This window comes from Ambystoma mexicanum, chromosome 4q, assembly GCF_040938575.1.
Source record: "Ambystoma mexicanum isolate Mex_15411 chromosome 4q, UKY_AmexF1_1, whole genome shotgun sequence".
Classification (NCBI taxonomy): Eukaryota; Metazoa; Chordata; class Amphibia; order Caudata; family Ambystomatidae; genus Ambystoma; species Ambystoma mexicanum.
In genome coordinates, this window is record NC_090928.1 from 650,610,235 (window position 1) to 650,630,538 (window position 20,304).

The window sequence follows — 20,304 nt, forward strand, 5'->3', positions numbered from 1 at the left end:
TTATGGGTGGCCGACAGGGCTACTCGCAAGGATTCTGGGGCTCCTCACAATGAGGATGGAAAGAAGCATAAGAAGGATCATTCCAAAAGAGGGCTACAAACTTAACCAGGGTAAATATCCCCATAAACCACCTTGTAGGGCTAGTGAAACCACTGGGCACAAACCAGAGTGAGGTTATTGGAAACCCCCCATTCCAAAAGACATTTGGGAAATGTGTGGTTTTGCATCTGGTGACCAGGGAGATCCCATATGTAAAGTTAAACCTTCAGGGATCCCCTCTGTCAGCTTAGTATTCACACTCTGTGGATATACCAATGACAGGGGCTAGCCTTCACCCTCAAGCAGAAGAACCCATTGGTTTTCTGGCTAGAATATCTTTAGTATCTCTGCGACTGTGGGAACAACAATTCCATTCTTCATAATACTGAAGATACATAAATCCAGTAAAGACTGGATAGAGATAATTGAATTAAAAAGTAAGAGCAGATCTTGTATCAACATCATATGAGAACGTAAAAAACGTAATGAACTCCCATTATACCTGATAAGGTTTCCTTCTCTTCACTACAGAGACCTTTTACTGCGGTGCAGACTTAATATCTTAGCAACAAGGGAAATGATATTAATAAGAAAACAAATTACACTAGAAGAAGCAAACTGTTGTTTCTGCAAAAAGGTGGGTACCATTGAAATTATTAGGCATTTGATGCTTACCTGTCCTGCTCGAAGTGATCAAAGAAGGATGATGGGGGACCTTTCCGCATGGTCCAACCTACTGCTGGAAGAGCAATTGTGGGAGAGGTTTTTAACTGCAAACCAACTTGGACGAACAATGGATGCCTTGAAGTTTGTTGAGGGACTGCTGGCTGACACCAAGGCTGGGGGAAGAGCAAAGGAAAGACTGAAAGTCGGACGGATTTAAAGCTAAAGGAAGATATCTAATTTAACTGGATTATCTTGTTTGATATTGACTTTTTTCGTCTCTTGTTTGACTTCCCAGTTGATGAACTGTTTATTATATGTTAAAGGTTGAAAGATAATTAACCAATAAAACATTTTTAAAAAAAAGAAAACAAAATTATAAAGAGGGTGTACTTGTAAATGGTGAGGGCACCCCTGCCAAAGAGACACTGGGGCCGGTATAATTGTGGTAGAGGAAAGTTTCTTTCAACTTGAAGTTACTAAGGCCCCCAAAAGGCTTACCAAGTTAGCAGGAGGTCCAGTGTCCCGTACTGCCAGCCATCATTAAATGTAATGACATGCCTGTTAAGATCATTGTAAGTGTTCAGTCTGAAGTGCCAGGTAGGGTATTCTTGGGCAATGACTTGAAGGCCTTGGGTGTAGTTTCCAGCACCCCAAAGCCCCCTTCTAAGAAGAGGAGGGAGCTAACCAGGAAAGCAAGGGAGGCAACCTTCAGATACCTTCCAACTGATACCAAGGGGAAACATGGAGTCTCCAAAGGAATGAAGGGCCCCAATCCCAAAACATCCTCAAGGAAAAAGGTTCCTGTAGAAAGCCTAGAGGTCACATCTGTGACCCCACCAGCAGCTGAGGCTGAGTTGGTGCCAGAAGAATCATCTTCTGATAGTGGAGGCGATTCAACCCTGCCTGGAAGATTTGGATCCAAGAGACCATCCTGAGCTGCAGACTTTGCTTGCAGAACGTGGACCCTCAAAGACAGATTTCAGTAGGGGCCAGAGAGGATCCCTCTCTAAAAGGTCTGCATCAGCAGGTAGCTTCCCGGAGTGAGGGGCAAGACCCTGGGAAGCATGGGTTATACTGGGAGCCTGGACTCCTCTACAGTGAGCCTATGAAGTCTATTCCAGGGGATCTTGGGACACTGGTGGTATCCCAAGAATTGAGATCCAAATTCCTACAGTTTGCACATGAAATCCGCCTGGCTGGTCACTGAAGACCAAGGAGTGAATATGATTGTGCTTCTACTGGACTAAAATGGGTGCAGAGATTGAGAAACACTTTAGGAGTTGCCACACTGGCCAGTTATCTGGTAAAAGTGGAGCCAACAATGTGACACTTCTAGTGCCTCTCCCAACTGTTTGAGTTGCTTTTGAGAGGGTGTGGTTTGACCTTGTCTGCTCCCTAAGCCTCCTAGGCACTGTATGGTCCCAAGCCACAAACTGGTTTCTGTATGTCTAGAGTGTATGTCTGAGTTTCACCGTCAGTGGTCCCGATTGGACCATTACTGGGATGTGTGTGAGGGGCAGATCCTCTTTTGGCTGAGCTGAGGTTCTGTCTCACCTGAGCTTCTGTTTAGAAAGAGTTCTGTAGCCATGCCTCGCAGCCTGGAGAATTCTAGCAAGGAGCCAAGTATCCTGCCCAGCTGTGAAGAACGTGGAACACCTGCGCACTTGTCCTAAGAATCCCGTCTGACCAACATTTGCTGCAGTCCCAGTGGAGCCTCGTCTGGCTGGTGATCATCAGAAGGCCTTCATTGGTGCATTGACCCTTGGCTTAATGGGACCAACCGTTCCCGACATCTACTGTTCCCAGCCACCTCCAGTCTTCGGAAGCGTTCCTGGAACCATTCTGTGGACTGACCAGCTCCAGTTTGGGCTACCGTGGCAGAGGTGTTGTGGTTCTGCATTTCGGCTTCAAAATTTGGGGACTCGGCGTGTTCTACAAATTGGCGTTCCATCTTCAACGGGACCCGAAGATAGGAGGCTGACTGTTACAGCTGTGTCCCTTTTGTGTTGCGTGCATGAGAAATAATTGTTAAAGGCTTTCTCACGTCTGATCCACTGCCTAGCACAGTGCTTTATCGGTGGGAGTTGCATTCATTGTCCAGAACAGGTTGCATCCGCTTAGGTCTCCAACCGGCACATCTCTTGCACCCGCAAATCCTGGGCTGTGGTGACCAGAACAAGCAACGGGACTACTAACCTCTGATGACCCTCTGACGACCCGCCAAGTCTGGAGAGAAACTGGAATACAGGGTGTGATACTTGCACTTACCTGCAATACTTACCTGCCCCCTCTAGCTTCACTTGTAAAAGTTTGGAGATTCTTTGAAAGCTCATCAATGCTCTTGCTCTTCTTCCTCTTAACAAAAACCCAAAATCCTCCTTCCTTTGCAGACCCGCCAGAATGCCAAAAGACCACGTAAGTGGCGACAGTGCATGGTCCAAGACCCATTAAGATGAACCTATTCTTTTATTTTTCTCATGAACGTCTGTTCTCAAGGTTAGGGGGATACTTGTTATCCTTTTTAGCTTTTTTGAGATCAGCACACACCACCCTATGTAGAGTGCTGAGGGGGTTACCTTGTATCCCCTTTCTTACTGCTCTTGTAACACCTGTTACAGTGACAAGCATACACTTATGGCTGGTGGCAGTGAACGTGTTCTACCAACTTCTGTGCAATTAGTGCTCGCAGGCTGTCTTCACAGCTGCGGTTATGCACAGAAGGGTCACCATTGAAGCAGCATGGTTGCTTCTTACTTTTATTATTTTTTTGTCTGCCTGACCTTTCCTGGTCCTTTTGCCAACCCGGATAGGGGAGGTGCGGGTTTGACTTTTGTCTTCTGCATGAATCGTTTGTGAAGCCTGCCGAGGCTCCAATGTGCCTCTGAGTACTGGTAACTGGTGAGGATCCCAAACTCGGCTGTCCTTTGTCTTCTTGTGTGCCTCAGAAAAAACAGTTCCTACTGAGGGGAGGGGGGGGGCTGGCTGTCCGTAATGGACAGCCACCCGCCCCTTTCGGTAAATTGCAGGAGAGTTTGCCGAGATAGTGTGGGTTGCTGATAAGGGGAGGATCGGATCCTGAGGCAGAAGGCAAGTCGACACCTGGAACAGGAGAACCAAAGAAGACTGCCAGAGACGCCTGCAGCCCCTTCCAGCAAACGCAGAGAGACCACTGCTGTCCTGCCCCCGTTTTCTAATCGACAGAGGAGCTCTGTAGAGGACTCCTCCTTGTCTTTGACTGGTGGGACCAATCGGCCAAAAGACGACATGCAAGACAAGCCATCCCACAACGTGCTGTGACCTTCGTAGGCTGCAAACTGTGAACCTCCGACCATATTTCAGTGCATTATCTTCCTGTGACCGAATCCTCCCAGAAATTGGTGAGCTCAAGTCCCCTCACAAGAGTGCAGGACCAAAGAAGTAAGGCGTATTTACCTCGTGGTAAACATTCCTCCTTGGAGCCTGTGAAAAGGTGCCAAAACTGCAGATTGAAGTTGGAGCAAGAAGAATCCTTTTACTGGGAGTCCTTTCTCCAACTGCTGCTGCGACATGGCTTCCAGAGTCCGTCCTTCCGTTTTAGCTGCTGGGGTGCTGGTTCCGGTGTTTACCCATACAGTTCGCCCAGGCCTAACGCATGTGTGCCCATAGGGAGCCTTTCCCAAGATCCTGTAACCTTTTTAAAAGTAATTTACTTGCTATTGAAGAATCCTCTGGAACATTGCCTTTTCTGCTGCTGTGCCTTAACTGCTTTACCTCCAAACTGACTTTGAAGAGCTCATACCAAGATGGGGATGAACTGCTAAAGCCTTAAGGCCTCTGAAAAGTAATACAAGTCTTTAAAAGTACTGGCCTGATATTGTGTTGCATAAATGTTTTATTCCCACAACAGAGCTTTTTCTGAGTTGCTATAACATTGAATTGCATGTATAATTCTAAACTTCTGTTTTACTCGCCTGAAGTTGATTTTATATTGTGTTGCTTAGTTTGAAATAGTACTTGCCTGAGATGTTTATATAACATAAATCACTATTTTACTAGAACTAAAAGTGTGTAAGCATTTCTTTGGGCTTATGTATTCACTGAGTTCATTGTACTTACCTACAGCTCACAACTCACTCCTAAGAGGAGCATGGCTGCTCTGCCATGGTACCAGAAACTTTAATACTGACTCATACTAGCAGTTGGAGCCTGTATACCTAGGGATAGTTTTATAAAGTCTTGCCACATGTAGACTTTAGGGAAACTCCCCTAACAATGAGTCTCACTATTCACCATAACAGGGGTAGCCTCCTAAATTCTCCCCACCAGGGTTGATTTTAGTAATGTATCTTAGTAATATGCACTAGAGTATTTATGTAAAGCCCTCATTTGTTTTTTTTCTGTTTAGATCTACCAGAATCCAAAATAATATTCATAGTAAGTGTATTTTGTAATGTTGGGTTCTAATTGAATGACCCAGTTAAGTTTAGTTTTATGTATATTTTTGTTTTTTGATGTGTAGGAATTCATCCCACTATTATCTCGGAGTCATTCCAGAAGGCTGTGGACAAGGGAATTGAAATTTTAACTAGCATGTCTCAACCAGTTCTGTTGAGTGACAGAGATACTTTGCTGAACAGTGCAGCTACATCGCTGAATTCAAAGGTATGCTTTGTTTTCTAGTGCTTATATTTTTCCCTACCTAACTCGTAAAATGATTGATACAATTTCCAGGTTTTTTAAAAAAAATATGCATCTTTGTTCACCTATCATCCAGATAGGTGTTTTTTTTTATTTGTTTTTTTTTTATTTTTTTATTTTAAAGTAGTTTAAATGTTAATATTTCTGAAATGGAAGGGCTAGCACCTCCTCAGTATTTCAGGGTGTCATCTGGAGACCTGGGATGTTTCGCTCATGCAGGTGTTGTTTGCTTCCATACCACCGTGATCCCCCTGGATTCCCCTTCAGCGGGGAATAAGACTTTACTTCCAACTTCTTAGTATAGGAATGATATATCACTTCACTCAGTGGTTACGCGAAAAAGTGGATGTAAACCACCAAAGACACTGCAAGCTGTGGGAAGGAAAACCGCAGCCTGGTTACTTCTTGTGCTATACTTCTCCAGCATGAGGTCTGGCATGGATTGACATGCTCCTGAATATTCCGTCGACAGGCTGGGAATCCTCAGTAAATGAATAAATCATTTTGTTTCATTTCTGAGCAGTCTTCCTCCTAACAACCAATCGCTGAGCTCTGGGTCATGCTGCCCTCTACCTAAGCCCCTCCTCTGGCAACTATCCAGATTTTTACTGCAGTCAAGTGTTGAGTCCTCGTGCTTGGCTCTCGAGCCTTTTCTGCATTTTCACTTTTTTGGAAGAGTTTCTCTATTTTTCGGTCAATCGAGCACCTGTGCCCCATCGATCAACCTTCTGATTAACGGGGACCATTTTTTCCGATTATTTTTTTTTTTTCAGTGCCCCTCAAGGGTGAATTTCGTCGAGTTTCTTCGTGGAGACTTCCAGAAGATTCTTCAAGGCCTACATTGCACGGATCATGGCAGACGAGAAGAAGGAATTCTACCCCCCCGCCCCCCTCCCGGCGGGGTTCCAACAAAAGACTAAGCACCGCTTCAGAGGGCTCCTCTGCCGCCAGGGCGTGTCTGACATCTCCAGCGATTTTAGTCGGCTCTCTGGAGGAAATCGGACCATCCGGGCAAGATCAAGGTGGCCCTGGGGAAGTCCAAGACCAACCTGCCGGAGAAGGGGGACCGAGGCTCTGACCCTCCCGTGGGACGACCAAGGCCAAGCAGTACAAAGGACCGGTCCTGACCGTGAAGGCCCAGGTACACCCGACGAAGGCCCCGCCTTCCATCGAGGTGGTGGTGGAATCCCTCTCGAAGGCCGTGGAGGTGGACCCGCAGGGTGCACCCCCGAAGGCAAAAGTGTCCCTCCCTGCCAGTGTGGGGGGGGTCGTCTTACCAGCCTATAGAGAAGACCCCAGAGAAGAAGATGCCGGTCATCTACCTGAGACTGTCCCCTTTGGACGCGAAGAAGCGGGGGGAGGTACGGAGGTCCTCCAGAGTACGGACATCTCATCAGAGGAGCTCGTCTACCTTCAACCATCCGGAGGAGAACGTCGGGAATCGGGCCTTACGACGAGGGTGCCGACAAAGGTGAAGATGCCTAGGGATACCGTCGAGGAAGGCAACTGCGCCGCTGGTCGATGAGGGCATGTGCTTTCTGCCTGCGCCCCAGCTTCCTATCCCACCACCGCCTCAGCTGCCACCTAGAGACCCCTCTGTGGACATTCGTTCTACTCTACATACTCTGGTCTCCGAGATACAGATGAGTATGCCTATTGCGCCGGCGGCCCTACCTGCGGCGCTAGTGACATTCGATGCTCTTGCGACGTGGGAACCGCCGGCCAGGAAGATGAAGAGGCACCCACTGCCTCCTCTCACCCCTCGCTGCCCTCTTCCCGCCCGAAGACAAGGGGTCTGAGGCGTTGGAAATTCTGCAAGAAGGCGAGGTGGCGTTGGACCATGCCATCACAGTGGCCACTGTTCGGCAAAGTTTGTATGTGGTACCCGTTGAAAACGCTACACACAACTATGACTACAGGTGTAAGCAAACCAACCTTTGGTGTAAGTCTGTACTACAGGTTTGGTAGCGTGTTGAGCAGCTAGGCTTATCTCAAGAGGGGAAATGTGAGCTGTAGTGGAGTTACACAAAGATTCACAGTTACAGGTATTCAAATACTCTTACATTCAAGGTTTCTTATATAAACAATAATCTATCAGTCAGTTACAAAACACTCATTAGAAGAAGGAAATCTTATAGTAACACACAACTCCTTCAATACTGTACACTTTAAAAAGTAAGTAAAAGGCAAGGTTATCAGAACATGAAAGACTAAAATTATTCTTAGACAGTGCAAATACTTTGAGTTAACCAGAAGAGTCAATTCAATAGGCTAGGCCAAGTCAATGGGCTAAAGTCTCGGATAGGATAAGGCAGTTCTGGTAAGTAGACGGAAAAGTCTCTGCACAAGTTCTTAAAAGTAGTTTGTAAAAAGAAGAATCCTATGTTGGGCCTGTGAGTTGCAAACGTTTCAAGCACTTCACAGTGAAAGGTAGGTTCTCTGTCTTGTTTTACAGTACCTTACAATGAAGGAAAAGATGAAGCTGATGACTTCTGTTCTCCAGCATGGGGTCTGGCATGGATTCACATGCTCATGAATATTCCCCGTCGTCTGGCTGGGAATCCTCGGTAAAGAAAAAACCAGTATCAGTTTCGTTTCTGATCTGTCTTTCGTAGTAGTAACCACTCACTGATCTCTGCGTCATACTGACCACAGCCAATGACTGCCCTCTACCTAAGCCCTGCCTCTGGCAGCCATCTTCAGATTTTTACCGCACTTTCAAGTGTTGGGATCCTCGTGCTATTGCTCTCGAGCGTTAGTGCTATTTTTTTCACGTTTTTTTCTCAAAAACTTCGATTTTTCGGTCAAAAAGAGCCTCAAGCTCCACCGATTCTTCATCCGATCAACGGGGACCCGTGTCGGATTCGTCTACGCCCCTCAAGGGTGAAGATTTCGTCGAGCCACGCTTTTGGAGGACTCCAGAAGTTTCTCAGGCCCATCTCGGACATGGCCCAGGAGAAGGGAAGCTCGACGCCCGGAAAGCTGTTCAGGGTCTGCCCTGGATGCTAGCTTCAGAATGTCTTTGAGGATGAACACTCCTTTTGTCTTTAATGCCTACATGAGGACAAGACGCACGTGGAGAAGGACTGCGTTTTGCGGCACTATGTCGGAGCGGACCATGAAGGACCGCCATCAACGTCTCGCCAACTGGCTGGAAGGGAAGAGCCCGTCAGGCGAGAAGAAATCCGAGCGGTCTTCTAAGACCTTTGAGGACGCCCCGGCGACGGGGGTCCAACACAAGGCCAAGCACCGCGAGTCCGCTGGCACCGGGAGCGCCGAACGGTCGGGCTCTACGGGCGCCATTCAGGGCGCATCCTCCCCGGCACCATCGACCACGAGCCAATGCTCTGGTTCGGGTAAGAGGAAGGCCGAGCACCCGGCGAAGCTCCTGAAGAGGCCCCGGTCGAGCTCGAAGGCCCCATTGGAGGGAGAGCGAGGCAGTGTCCCCGCCCCCCAAGGAGAAGGTGGTGAAAGCCTTAATCCATCCGGCCAAGGCCTCTATCGAGACAGTCGCGGCGGCCCTGGCTCAGCCTGTGGAGGCTACACCAGTGGTGGCGACCTCGGGGCTCAGTCTCCCTGCCACCGTGGAGGGAGTCCTCTTTTATGCCCATCGACAGGAGCCCTGTGAAACCTCCGACGGAGAAGAAAAAGGGGGGGCAGGAGGTAGTCATGGATTCGGCCTCAACCTCTGAGGAAGAGCTGATCGAGGTCTTAAGCCACGGCGTTGGCGTGGAAGAAGAGCAGCGCGTCGGGAGGGATCCCGACGTAGGAGACTACGATAACGTCGAGGGTGCCGACGGGGCCCCTGACCGCCCGTCGGACTCCCCTCAACCAGCGCCGCAAGACAACTCGGCGGCCATTTTGTTGGCTATACAGTCCTTATGCTCGGAGATGAGGACGAGACTGCCGTTACCACCAGCGGAGGAACCGCTCCCAACGGGGGACCCGGAGCCAGGCCCTTCTGGGAGCCCTCCCCCTAAGAGAAGGATTCATCCTCCACCTCCTTTTCAGCCTTCGCGCCCTGTTCAGCCCTCCTCCCCGTCCACGACTCGTGGGGATGATGCGGGGACTGACACGGCCGCGACGGGTACGGACGACGAGGTTTACGACGAGGATCTGCTGTCGTCACCCCCCACCCGGGCTTCCCTGCCCGACGAGATTGGATCGTTTAACTCCATGATCGCCAGGGTATCCGAGCTCTTCCAGCTCAGCTCTGCCCGGAGGAGAAGAAGGAAGGTTTCCTTTATCAACGGCACGAGGCCAAGAGGAAGACTGTCCTCTCCGTGCCTCTACTGGACGATGTTTGGGATGAGGGCCTCGCCCTCCTCAAGAACCCATCCACGACGCCGGCTAGAAGGGATCGGTATGAGAAGAAGTACCGGGTCCCGGACGCGGCCCCCTTGTGCCTCCGGGCACAGCCGACCCCGGACTCCGTCGTCTCCGCGGCGGCCAGGAAGAAAGCGGGGAGGGGTGCGGCCTCTACATCGACTTCCCCGCCGGACGGCGAGGGAAAGAAGTTGGATACGATGGGAGGCAGGGTCATCTCGTCTGCAGCGACGACGATTAAGGCGGCCAACGCATTGGCTATCGTAGCCCGCTACGACAGGGAGCTGTGGTACAAACTGGCCCCCCTGCTGGACTTCCTACCGGACAACAAGAGGGGGATGCCCTAGAGATCTTGCAGGAAGGAGAGGTGGCGTCGGACCACGCCATTACTATTGCGACGGACATCGCTGACACTGGATTTCGCCAGTTGGGCAACGGCGTGTGCCTTTGGCGGCGTGGATGGCTCAAGGCTACTGACTTCCGTCAAGACGTGCAGACCAGAGTCTTGGACATGCCGTTCGATGGAAACAACCTGTTTGGGTAAACAGTGGACGATTCCCTTCAAGCCATCAAAGCAGACACGGAGACGGCCCGGGCTCTCGGGGTTCTCCAGCAACGGCGGCCGCCCTTTCGGAGAGGCGGGGACAAACAGGGTGCCTCCAAAGGTTCCGGCGGCGGATTTTCCACCTACCGTCAAGCGGCCCGTTCGTCGTCGCAGGAAGCTTTCAGGGGACGAGGCAAGTCAGGCGGTCCCCGCCGTCGTCGCCAAGGAGGTCAAGGCGGCAAAGCCTCGTCGAAGCAGGACTGAACCGGTCGTGGGGTCGGGCCCCCACCGAAGCACCCCGGTGGGAGGCCGGCTGGCGAGCTTCGTCAGCGTGTGGGAGTCCATCTCCACCGACCGTTGGGTGCTGGACGCCCTAGCCCAGGGTCACGCGCTCGAGTTTCAAAAAAGGTGCCCGCGCGTCCCCCCTGTGGACAGGAAAGAACATCACGTCCCTCAACTTCTCTTGGAGGTAAAGGCGATGCTTAGGAAGGGCGCCATCGAGCTCGTCCCAAAGAGGCTTCGGGTCTCCGGTGTTTACTCAAGATACTTCCTCGTGAAGAAGACGGGAGGATGGCGTCCCATCCTGGACCTACGACGACTGAACAAATTCATCAAGGCACAGGTGGGTCAGCTGGAGGAGGACGATTTCCTGTCGTCGTTGGATTTGGAGGATGCCTACTTCCATATTCCCATCCTAAAGAGACACCGAAAGTTTCTCAGGTTCGTGGTCCAAGGGCGTCACCATCAGTTCAGAGCCCTTCCCTTCGGACTAAGGTCAGCACCCAGGGTGTTCAAGTGCCTCGCACCGGTGGCGGCGCAGCTGCGCCGAGAGGGGATCCACGTCTACCCCTACCTGGACGACTGGCTCATCCGAGCCAAGACGAGGGAACTCTGCGTGGAGCACACGGCAAGGACCGTCCAACTTCTCACGGACCTGGGATTCTCCATAAACTACGCCAAGTCCCACCTGGTGCCCGCGCAAGACGCACTGTTTCTGGGAGCGAAGCTCGACACAGTGTCGCTTCTGGCCTCTCCGTCGGAGGAAAGGACTAGGGCCATTCTGGGCAAGTGCAGCGGATGCTGGTTGCGGACCCGGCCAGAGTGAGGTCCATCAAGTCCCTCCTCGGAATGATGTCTTCTTGCATTTACCTCATCCCCCTGTGCAGGCTCCGGATGCGCCCGTTGCAGGAGTTCCTGGACGCGCGCTGGATCCAGACGACGGGCAGCTTCGAGGAGAGGATCACACTCGACGAGAGTTTCCGACGAGCGATCCGGTGGTGGGGCACCCGCGCACATCTGACGGCGGGCATGGACTTCCAGACCCCCGGCCACCAGGAGACCGTGACCACGGATGCCTCCCTGGAAGGGTGGGGAGCGCACACCGAAAATCTGCACGCGAGAGGTCTTTGGCTCCCGACGGAGAAGTCCCTCCATATCAACGTCCTGGAGCTCCGTGCAGTGTTTTGGGCCCTCAGGTCCTTCCTTCCGTCCCTCAAGCGCAAGGTGGTGAGGATCTTCACCGACAACACCACCACCATGTTCTACATCAGGAAACAGGGCGGAACCAGGTCCCCAGCCCTGTCCAGGGAGGCGCAGGATTTTGGCATTGGGCCGTCGCCCAAAGGATGTTTCTGGTGCCGTTTCATCTGGCAGGGATAAAAAACACCATCGCCGACTCACTCAGCAGGGAGCTGCGCTCGTGCCACGAGTGGGAACTACGGCGGGATCTAGTGGACCGCCTCTTCCGACGGTGGGGCACACCCCAGATCGACTGTTCGTGACGGCGACAAACTCCAAGTGCCGGAGGTTCGCCAGCAGGTTTCCCCAGCCGAGGAGCATGGGCGATGCTTTCTCGTTCCCCTGGGAGGGCCTGTTTCTGTACACGTTCCCTCCATTGCCATTGCTGATCCGGCTCATCAACCAGCTCAAGAGGTCACGGTGCAGGATGATCCTCGTCGCACCTGCATGGCCGAGGCAGATATGGTTCCTGGACCTCCTGGTCTTGTCAGCGTCCCCGTCAATCAAGCTGCCAGTGGGCGCGGATCTGCTCTGCAGGGAAGGAGGCGCCATCCTCCATCACGACCCGAAGTCGCTGAACTTGCAGGCCTGGCTCCTGCAGCGTTGGAGTTTGGAGGATACGACATACCGGCCGACTGCAGAGAGGTTCTTGCAAAGGCCAGGGCGTCCTCAACTCTTAAATGCTACGGACACAAATGGAAGAGGTTCTCTGTCTGTTGCCACGCACAGAATATTAAACCTCTGCAGATTACGGCTCCCCAAGTACTGCCGTACCTACTGACGCTGGCCAAAGCTGGACTGGCGCATGCGTCCATCAAGATTCATCTTGCTGCGATCTCCCGATACACCAGAACCACAGGGCGGACGTCCTTGTGGTCTCATCGTCTGGTGAAAGAGTTCATGAAGGGACTGTTCAGTTCGTTCCCGCCGGTGAAGGCTCCGGCCCTGGCGTGGGAGTTCAACGTGGTGCTGACCAAGCTCATGGGACCTCCGTTCGAGCCTCTGCACTCGGCCCCGTTGAAGTTCTTGTCGTCAAACAGCGTTTCTTGTGGCCATCACCTCCGCACGACGGGTGGGAGAGATCCAGGCCCTTTCCTGCAAGGCCCCGTACTTGACTTTTCACGACACGAGGGTAGTGCTTCGGACGCACCCCTCCTTCATGCCCAAGGTGCCGTCGGACTTCCACCTCAACGAACCCTTGGTGTTGCCTGTTTTCTTCCCGTCGCCTTCGTCGCCGGCTGAGAGGACTTTGCACTCGCTGGATGTGGCTAGAGCTCTGAAGTTCTACGTGGACCGCAGGAAGGGTTTTCGGAAGACGTCACAACTCTTTGTGAACTTTGGACCTGTCAATCAGGGGAAGGCCCTCTCGAAGGCTTCCATTTCCAGATGGCTCTCCGGCTGTATCATGTACTGTCATCGGTTGAAAAACCGACCCCTGCCGGGCCGTCCGAGAGCCCATTCCACCAGAGCGATCACAGCTACCACGGCGTTCCTATCTGGTGTGCCCTTGCTGGACATCTGCAGGGCTGCTACGTGGAGGTCGACGCACACCTTCACGAAATTCTACTGCGTCGATCGGAATTCCAGGGAGGAGTCCAGGGTCGGCCAAGCAGTGCTGCGCAACCTGTTCGCCTAAGGTGAGCCTGGTGAGGAGGTAAGAATTGCTTTTGAGTTTGATGTAATGCTTAATGTTGAGCCTTTGCCACCTCCCGTGGTTGTGCATGTGTGTACTGCTATGTATTCTTTATTCATGAGCATGTGAATCCATGCCAGACCCCATGCTGGAGAAGGAACAAGTTACTTACCTGTAACTGTTGTTCTCCAGCATGGGTCTGGCATGGATTCACATGCGAACCCTCCCGCCTACCCCTCTGCAGCTCTTCACTTGGTCATACTGCCTCTTCACGTGCTAGCAAATCTGAAGATGGCTGCCAGAGGCGGGGCTTAGGTAGAGGGCAGTCATTGGCTGTGGTCAGTATGACGCAGAGATCAGTGATTGGTTACTACTACGAAAGACAGATCAGAAACTAAACTGATACTGGTTTTTTCTTTACCGAGGATTCCCAGCCTGACGACTGGGAATATTCATGAGCATGTGAATCCATGCCAGACCCATGCTGGAGAACAACAGTTACAGGTAAGTAACTTGTTCCTTCCTGGGCCTCAGTCGTGGGGACAAGGACGCCGCCGGGGGACTCCTGCACTTGTCAAAAAGCTTGCAAGTGTCAAACCCCAATTTCAGTGGCTGTTTCGTGTTTACCACACGGGTAACAACGTTGGTCCTGGCTGTCAAGGTGGACTGTCATTGCTTCTGAGGTCCTGCATTCAGCTGAGGAGGGTCAGGCTCGTTCAGATCACGCGCACACAATCTGGTGTCCCTCGCTGGCACTACGGTTTCCTGCAGCACTCTGAGGAAATGCAACCAGGTCCGAGATGGGTGTCCAGGTGGCTTACTTGGGAGTTGATTGGTCCTACCAACTCAAAAGGGAGAAGTCGTCCTTCCAAGGCTTCTATGTCGATGTGAACTTGGCGATTCAGACCTGCAGCAGGGCTTCACTGGGCAAACCAACTGTCCGGGAGTTGCAGCAGCCGTCGTCTTCAAGCTCCTCTTCGGTTCCAGTGATCGACTCTGCCTTCCAACCCAAGAGACTCACCTTTTATTCAGTTCTCTCACATTCATTCCAGCCTAGCTGCCACTCACCCAGCAGGGTGGCTGTCCTTGCCGGACAGTCAGCCAGCCAATCATCACAGAGTGCATATTGGTCTCCTAGGAGACCAAGCACAGGGAGTTTTGGGCACCTCCCTCACTTCCTGCCTACCCCAGACACTGTGGAGCCAGAGGTGGGTTTCACTCCTGAAGCCCGCCAAAGGCGGATGAACAAAGATACCAAACCTGGTTTGGCGCGCAGAGAAACTCTAGAAGGACCTTTCCACAAAGACATGGGGGGGGGGGGAAAAGAGGACCGGGAACCATTTTAGCAACAATGGCTGGGGGCCATCTGGAAAAACATGGCTCCCGCGATTTACTGTTACCGGAGCTACAAATAGTTCGCAGTCGGGAAAAATCATGGGAGATTGTTGTAAAACAACTGCCACCAGCCTTTTTGAGAGGAAAGGGTAACATTTGACGGTTACATGACTAACTAGACATGGGGGGGGGGGGGGATACGAAGTAACCCCTCCAGCACTCTATTCTAAGATGGGGTGTGCTGGGTCTAGATATGTACAGGGCTAAGTGTCAATTTCACTCCACTGTTCTGTGAAACTGTAGTTGATCCCAGAGAAGATAAATCTGAAAGACTTCCCAGTGTCACTGCACTGAAGGTGCTTTGTGACACAATTGTAAAAGATGATGCCTATGGAGTTGGTTAGTCCATAACCAAAAAGAAGCAAACACAGAAAACAAACATAATTGAAAAGTTCAAAGTCCCAAAGTTTAGCAAAAGAGCGGGAGGGCTCTAAGATGGGAGGAATTGGCACATTTATGACATTTCTCCCTAACAGCCACAGACATCGCAGACGTGGGTTTCCGCCAGATGGGCAACAGCGTTTGCCTTCGTCGTCATGGCTGGCTCAAGGCCACCAACTTTCGACAGGACGTCCAGGCGAGGATTTTGGACATGCACTTTGATGGAGACAATCTGTTTGGGAAGACTGTAGGTGAGTCTCTACAGGCCATCATGGCGGACACTGTGACAGCACGGTCCCTGGGGGTATTACCCAAATTGACCTTTTACAATTGACCCTTTACTTAATTGACCTAATTATGGTGGTCAGAATTGACCTTCTACACAATTGACCTTTATATTAGTTTAGTTATTTTGTCTATGTATTGTCTATGTATTGGGTTGGTTTTGGATTATAAATAATATAATGGGATTGGGTGTGGGAGTTGCAGGGGGTTTTGGATTGGGTGGAGTGCTTGCGGTGGGGGGGTTCCACCCCCATATATGTTCTAATTGACCTTCTAAATTGGAACACTTTTTGACCGAGACCCTCACAGTTGTCCTCTCACCCACAGATAAGATCCACGGACAGACTTCTCCACACGTCTCTCCTGATGAAGGGCACCATAGTAACACGCTCTAATCAAGCCCCTTGTGGCCGGAACGCTACAGTGTTGATGTTCTGTGACACAGCTCTTTAACTCGTTTTTGTATGTTTTTATATAGTGTTGTGTACACCGTTTGTTAGAAATACCTGGACTGAATAGCAGCCTCGGGCAGCACTCATTTGAGTTATTTGTTCACGCAATCCTTGTACTAACCTGTGCTATACCACTAGGGAATTCTTCCTCCACGCTATTGAGGTTGGTACACAGTTGTACTCCCTGTTGCAGTAAATTTGTCTGTCACTTTCATGCTTATCGAAAGTCTTGTACATAGTAAAAATTGTTTTGAGATCGAAATAAATATGTCCAAAACTGTCGAAACTGTGAGGGGGTCTCACATCCTGATTCCTTTTCATTTTCATATACATACCCTCCTGGGCATATCAGGACTCTGCTAGGCGCCCTTTAAATACTTTTTTGCCAAATAGGTGCAACATGTGTCCACCTGCATGCCTGAGGGCGCAAGGTGCGCCGGAAAAGGAGCACATCATCCAGCGTACACCTAAGGGGAGGGGGGGGGGGGTCCATCTCCTTGGAGTCCTCCCAATGACAGAACCTAGTCCATTTACTCCTGTATTGGCTCCTGGTAGCCTTGCGCCCTGAATGATCTCCATGTTAGCCTGTGATAGGCTCAGGTGCCTGAGGGTGGCCCGCTCAAGAACCACACTGAGGGCTAACTTCTGTGAGGCGGGGTGTATGACCCTGCCCCACTTCTGGGACAGGAGATGTGCTGTGCCGAGGGGAGGGGGGAGGTCTGTCCGTGCGGCTGAGCAGTTGGGAGAACCATGGTCTCGCCGGCCACCATGGAGCTATCGGAATGATGCAGAGGTGACATGCCTCCTTTATCTTGCGGCTCACCCTGTGGATCAGGGGCGTGGGAGGGAAGGCGTAGGCAGTCATGCCCTCCCACCGTATCGAATGCGTCGCCCATGGAGCCGGGGCCCTGCCAAGACGCCAACTGATGGCACTTCCTGTTTGTCCAGGAGGCAAACGGGGCACCCTCAGGTGGACCCATCTGCTGAAGACCGCCAGCAACACCTGGTCGTTCAATTGCCATTTGTAATTGTCCGCACCCAGTCTGCTGAGCCTGTCCGCTTCCAAGTTGGCCTCCCCCGGGAGGTGGACGACCATGAGGTAGATGTTCTCCTGGGCCCATTCTCACAAGCTGACCACTAGGCTGCACAGCGGAGGGTACCTGGTACCCCCCAGCCCCCCCCTGCTTGTTGACATACAACATGCTGGTGGATTTGTTGGTCTGGAGAAGGACGATCTTGCCACAATGAGCATAAGGAAAGCTCTGAGCTAGCCAGATGGCACGGAGTTCCAGCCAGTTGATGTGACTCCTGCCGGGTCCAAACTCCATGGATGCTGTGGCTGTCCATAGTGGCTCCCCAGCCTTCTAGGGAGGAGTACGTAGTGATGGTGACCTGCCCGTCCACAGGTTGCAGTCCCTGGACCAAGATGTGCGGTCTGAGTGGAGAGAATGCGGTAGGCTTACCAGCTCCGCTTGGGAGCCCTTCTCCCGATTCCATGAGGCTGCGGAGTGCAGCTGTAACCTCATCCTGCGTCTCGTGCGTGGTGCGGCCAAGCGGACCGCTGTCATGATACCCAGTTAGTGCTGGCACCACCAGGCCGAGGTCACTGCTCTGGTCAGAAGTGAGTAGTGGCTCTCTTGATAGCCGTAATCTTGTCCTCTGAGGGAAAGACCCTCTCAGAGCTCGTATCCCAGATGAGGCCCAGGAAAGTGACACTCTGCGTGGGCTGCAGCTGAGACTTCTTGAGGTTGATGGTAAACCCCAGGTCGTGGAGTGTTCATAAGCGCGGAGGAAGTGTGGATAACCCCCTCCGGAGATCTCGCCCTGACAAGCCAGTCGTCCAGGTACGGGTAGACATGGTGGCCCTGGGCCTTCAGGAAGGCTACCACTGCATTCATGAGTCTGGTGAATACCCTGGTGGCTGAGTTGAGGCCAAAGGGTAGAACCTTGTACTGGAAATGGCAGACTATGATCCTGAAGCGTACGAAGGAGCGATGTGGCTGCCAAATCGGGAGGTGTAGGTAGGCGTCCTTCAGATCCAGGGAGCACATCCAATCTCCCTTGTCTAGTGTGTCTGCAATGAGTGCTGGCGTAACCATTTTGAATTTCTGAAGAGGGAGGAAGGGAGGGAGGTTGAGAGTGGATAGGTCCAACACAACTCTCGGGCCAGCCTGGTTCTTCTTTTGTATGGTGAAAATCCTGGAATAGAAGCCTAATCCTCTCTGGGAGGCTAGGACTTCTTCCACTGCCTGGCTCTCGACAAGCGACCGGACCTCTGCCAACAGAGTTGCCTCTGTGGGAGGGGAGGGGAGGGGAGGGGAAGGGAGGAGTTAGGAGAGGTAGGCGGTACCCCGTGGATACTACTGAGAGGATTCAGGAGTCCGTACATTTCTGGTGCTAAAATTGCATGTGAGAGGCAAGCCTGCCCCCCACCGGAACACGCGGACATAAAGGGACGCGCCATGCCTTTTTTCCTTCTGAGGCTGCTGAGGGGGACTGGAAGAAGCCCTTGGGGGTGGGGGAGAGTCCTTTTTTGTTGATTGCGCCAGTGCTGTCTCGGCGAGTGCTCAGACTGCCTCGTCTTCTATTCATGGAATCCCCGGAACCTGCTGAAAGACCGCCCCCTGTCGAAGCGTTGATGCGACTGGGCGTATGCCTTGAGCGTGGCCCTCGTTAGGATAAAGATTTTGCAGTTTGCAAGCAGTTCTTTTTATCCAATTCCTAGTCGGAGTGAAAGCTCCCTACCCTCATACCTAAGGTCCAATATGCATTCCTGGACGTCGGCGCTAAAATGAGTAGCCTGAAGCCAGGCCATCCTTCTCATGTCCATGGCGATGCTGATGGCCCGGCCAGAGGTATCAATGTGGGCTACGGTGGACTCCATGATGTCCTGCGTTACCAGCCTGGCTTCTCCTAGACCCGCCTTGAAGCGTGCCTGGCTCTGCACCGGAAGTTCTGGAAAGAAGTCCGCTATTTCCTGCCAAAGCCTCTGGTTAGCTGCTGCCAGCATGGCATCGGCATTGGCCTGATGCAGGTGCAGCGAGGTGTTGGAGTACAGTTTATTCCCGTACGCCTCCAAGATCTTCTCCTCCTTGCCTAACGTGCCGAGGACGACTGAGGCTTAGAGTAGAGTGACGCCACAGCCATTACCGAAGTATGGTTGAGGTCGCGCTGACAGTGTATCCCTCTCCATCTGTTTATACTTGGCATCGAGGCGTCGATTGAAAGGTTGGGCCGAGTGTGGCTTCAGCAACCCCTTCTTGGCCAGAACCACAACGTCTTTCTGCATCAGGATTCCCGTCTTGGTAGTGGGTCTTTTGGTGAGGACTTCTGCCAAGATCCCCCTCCTCCGGCTACTCGACCTCGTGTTAAGGAAGGCCCAAATATTCTGCCAGACCTGCAAGCCTGTTGTGAAAGGCCTTCACTGACGACGGCTTGTCAGGGTCCTTCTCCTTGTCTATATCCACCAGTGTGTCTGGCTGATCCGGATGGGGTGGAGGAGTGCTGGGCGCTGTGGGGACCGGAGGCTGCTGCAGAGGCTGTTGCAGAGCCGCCTGAACTGTGGGAGGCAGGGCTGCCAGAATTGGAGGAGCCGGCAAGGGCAGCGGGGGCTGCGCTGGGGCCTTTGGTGCCGGAGCCATGGGAGGAATGACTACAGGCGCCAGTGGAGTGACCGGAGGGAACCAGTCCCCGACTGCATCCCTTAGGATTGCTCCCATCTGTGGGGTTCGCATCTGCGCTAGAAACGTTTAGAAGAACCCGTCTTCAGAAGCTGAAGCGGTGGCAGGAGATATTGATGGAGTGGCTGGGGGCTGCTGGGGCCAGAGTGCACTCTGTCTAGTTTTCAGGGGGAACCTGCCCTGCTCTGCCAATGGATAAACTGTAGGCCACATACCTGGTTGACACCAGTCCCACCTTGAAACTCGTTCTTCCACCTGCTCTGTTGCTTGGAGTTTCATCGGACGAGCAGCCATTTTTTCTGGCAAGGTGGCCATCTTGTCGAACTGCATGCCGCGTGCCAAAGTCGTGGTGCTCGGCTCCCTGGGCCCAGCCACCTCCAAGACTCTTGGTGTTGGAGCATGAGGCCTACCCTGCACCTCAGGCCGATGCCTGATAGCTGTATTACCCTCGGCAGAGTTGCCAGTAGTGCTGCGTGCAGGCAGTGCATCGGACATAATGCCAGTACAATGGCATTGCCCCTCGGGTGAACACTCAGTAAAAGAACCTTACGGTCCCTCAGCGCCGCTGCCAGAAGGATCTGATGACCCCTCGGCCGTGAGCTGGTCTAGCCTCGGTACTTGTGCTGGTACAAGAACTCGAAAGGTTACTCCCGCTCTGGTGTTTTCTCGGGAAGGAGTCGCCCATTTGGGGTGCATTGGAAAATGGCG

General features: G+C 52.3%; 1 protein-coding gene across 1 annotated transcript in view; it reads left to right on the plus strand.

The window, feature by feature from the left end:
• The window catches only part of CCT4 (chaperonin containing TCP1 subunit 4), a 472,029-nt gene that overhangs the window by 146,154 nt on the left and 305,571 nt on the right, over positions 1 to 20,304 (plus strand). Inside the window, exon 5 of the mRNA XM_069608221.1 lies at positions 5,204 to 5,346. Within this exon, the coding sequence (XP_069464322.1) occupies positions 5,204 to 5,346 (143 nt within the window). The remainder of the gene's footprint in view (positions 1 to 5,203; positions 5,347 to 20,304) is intronic.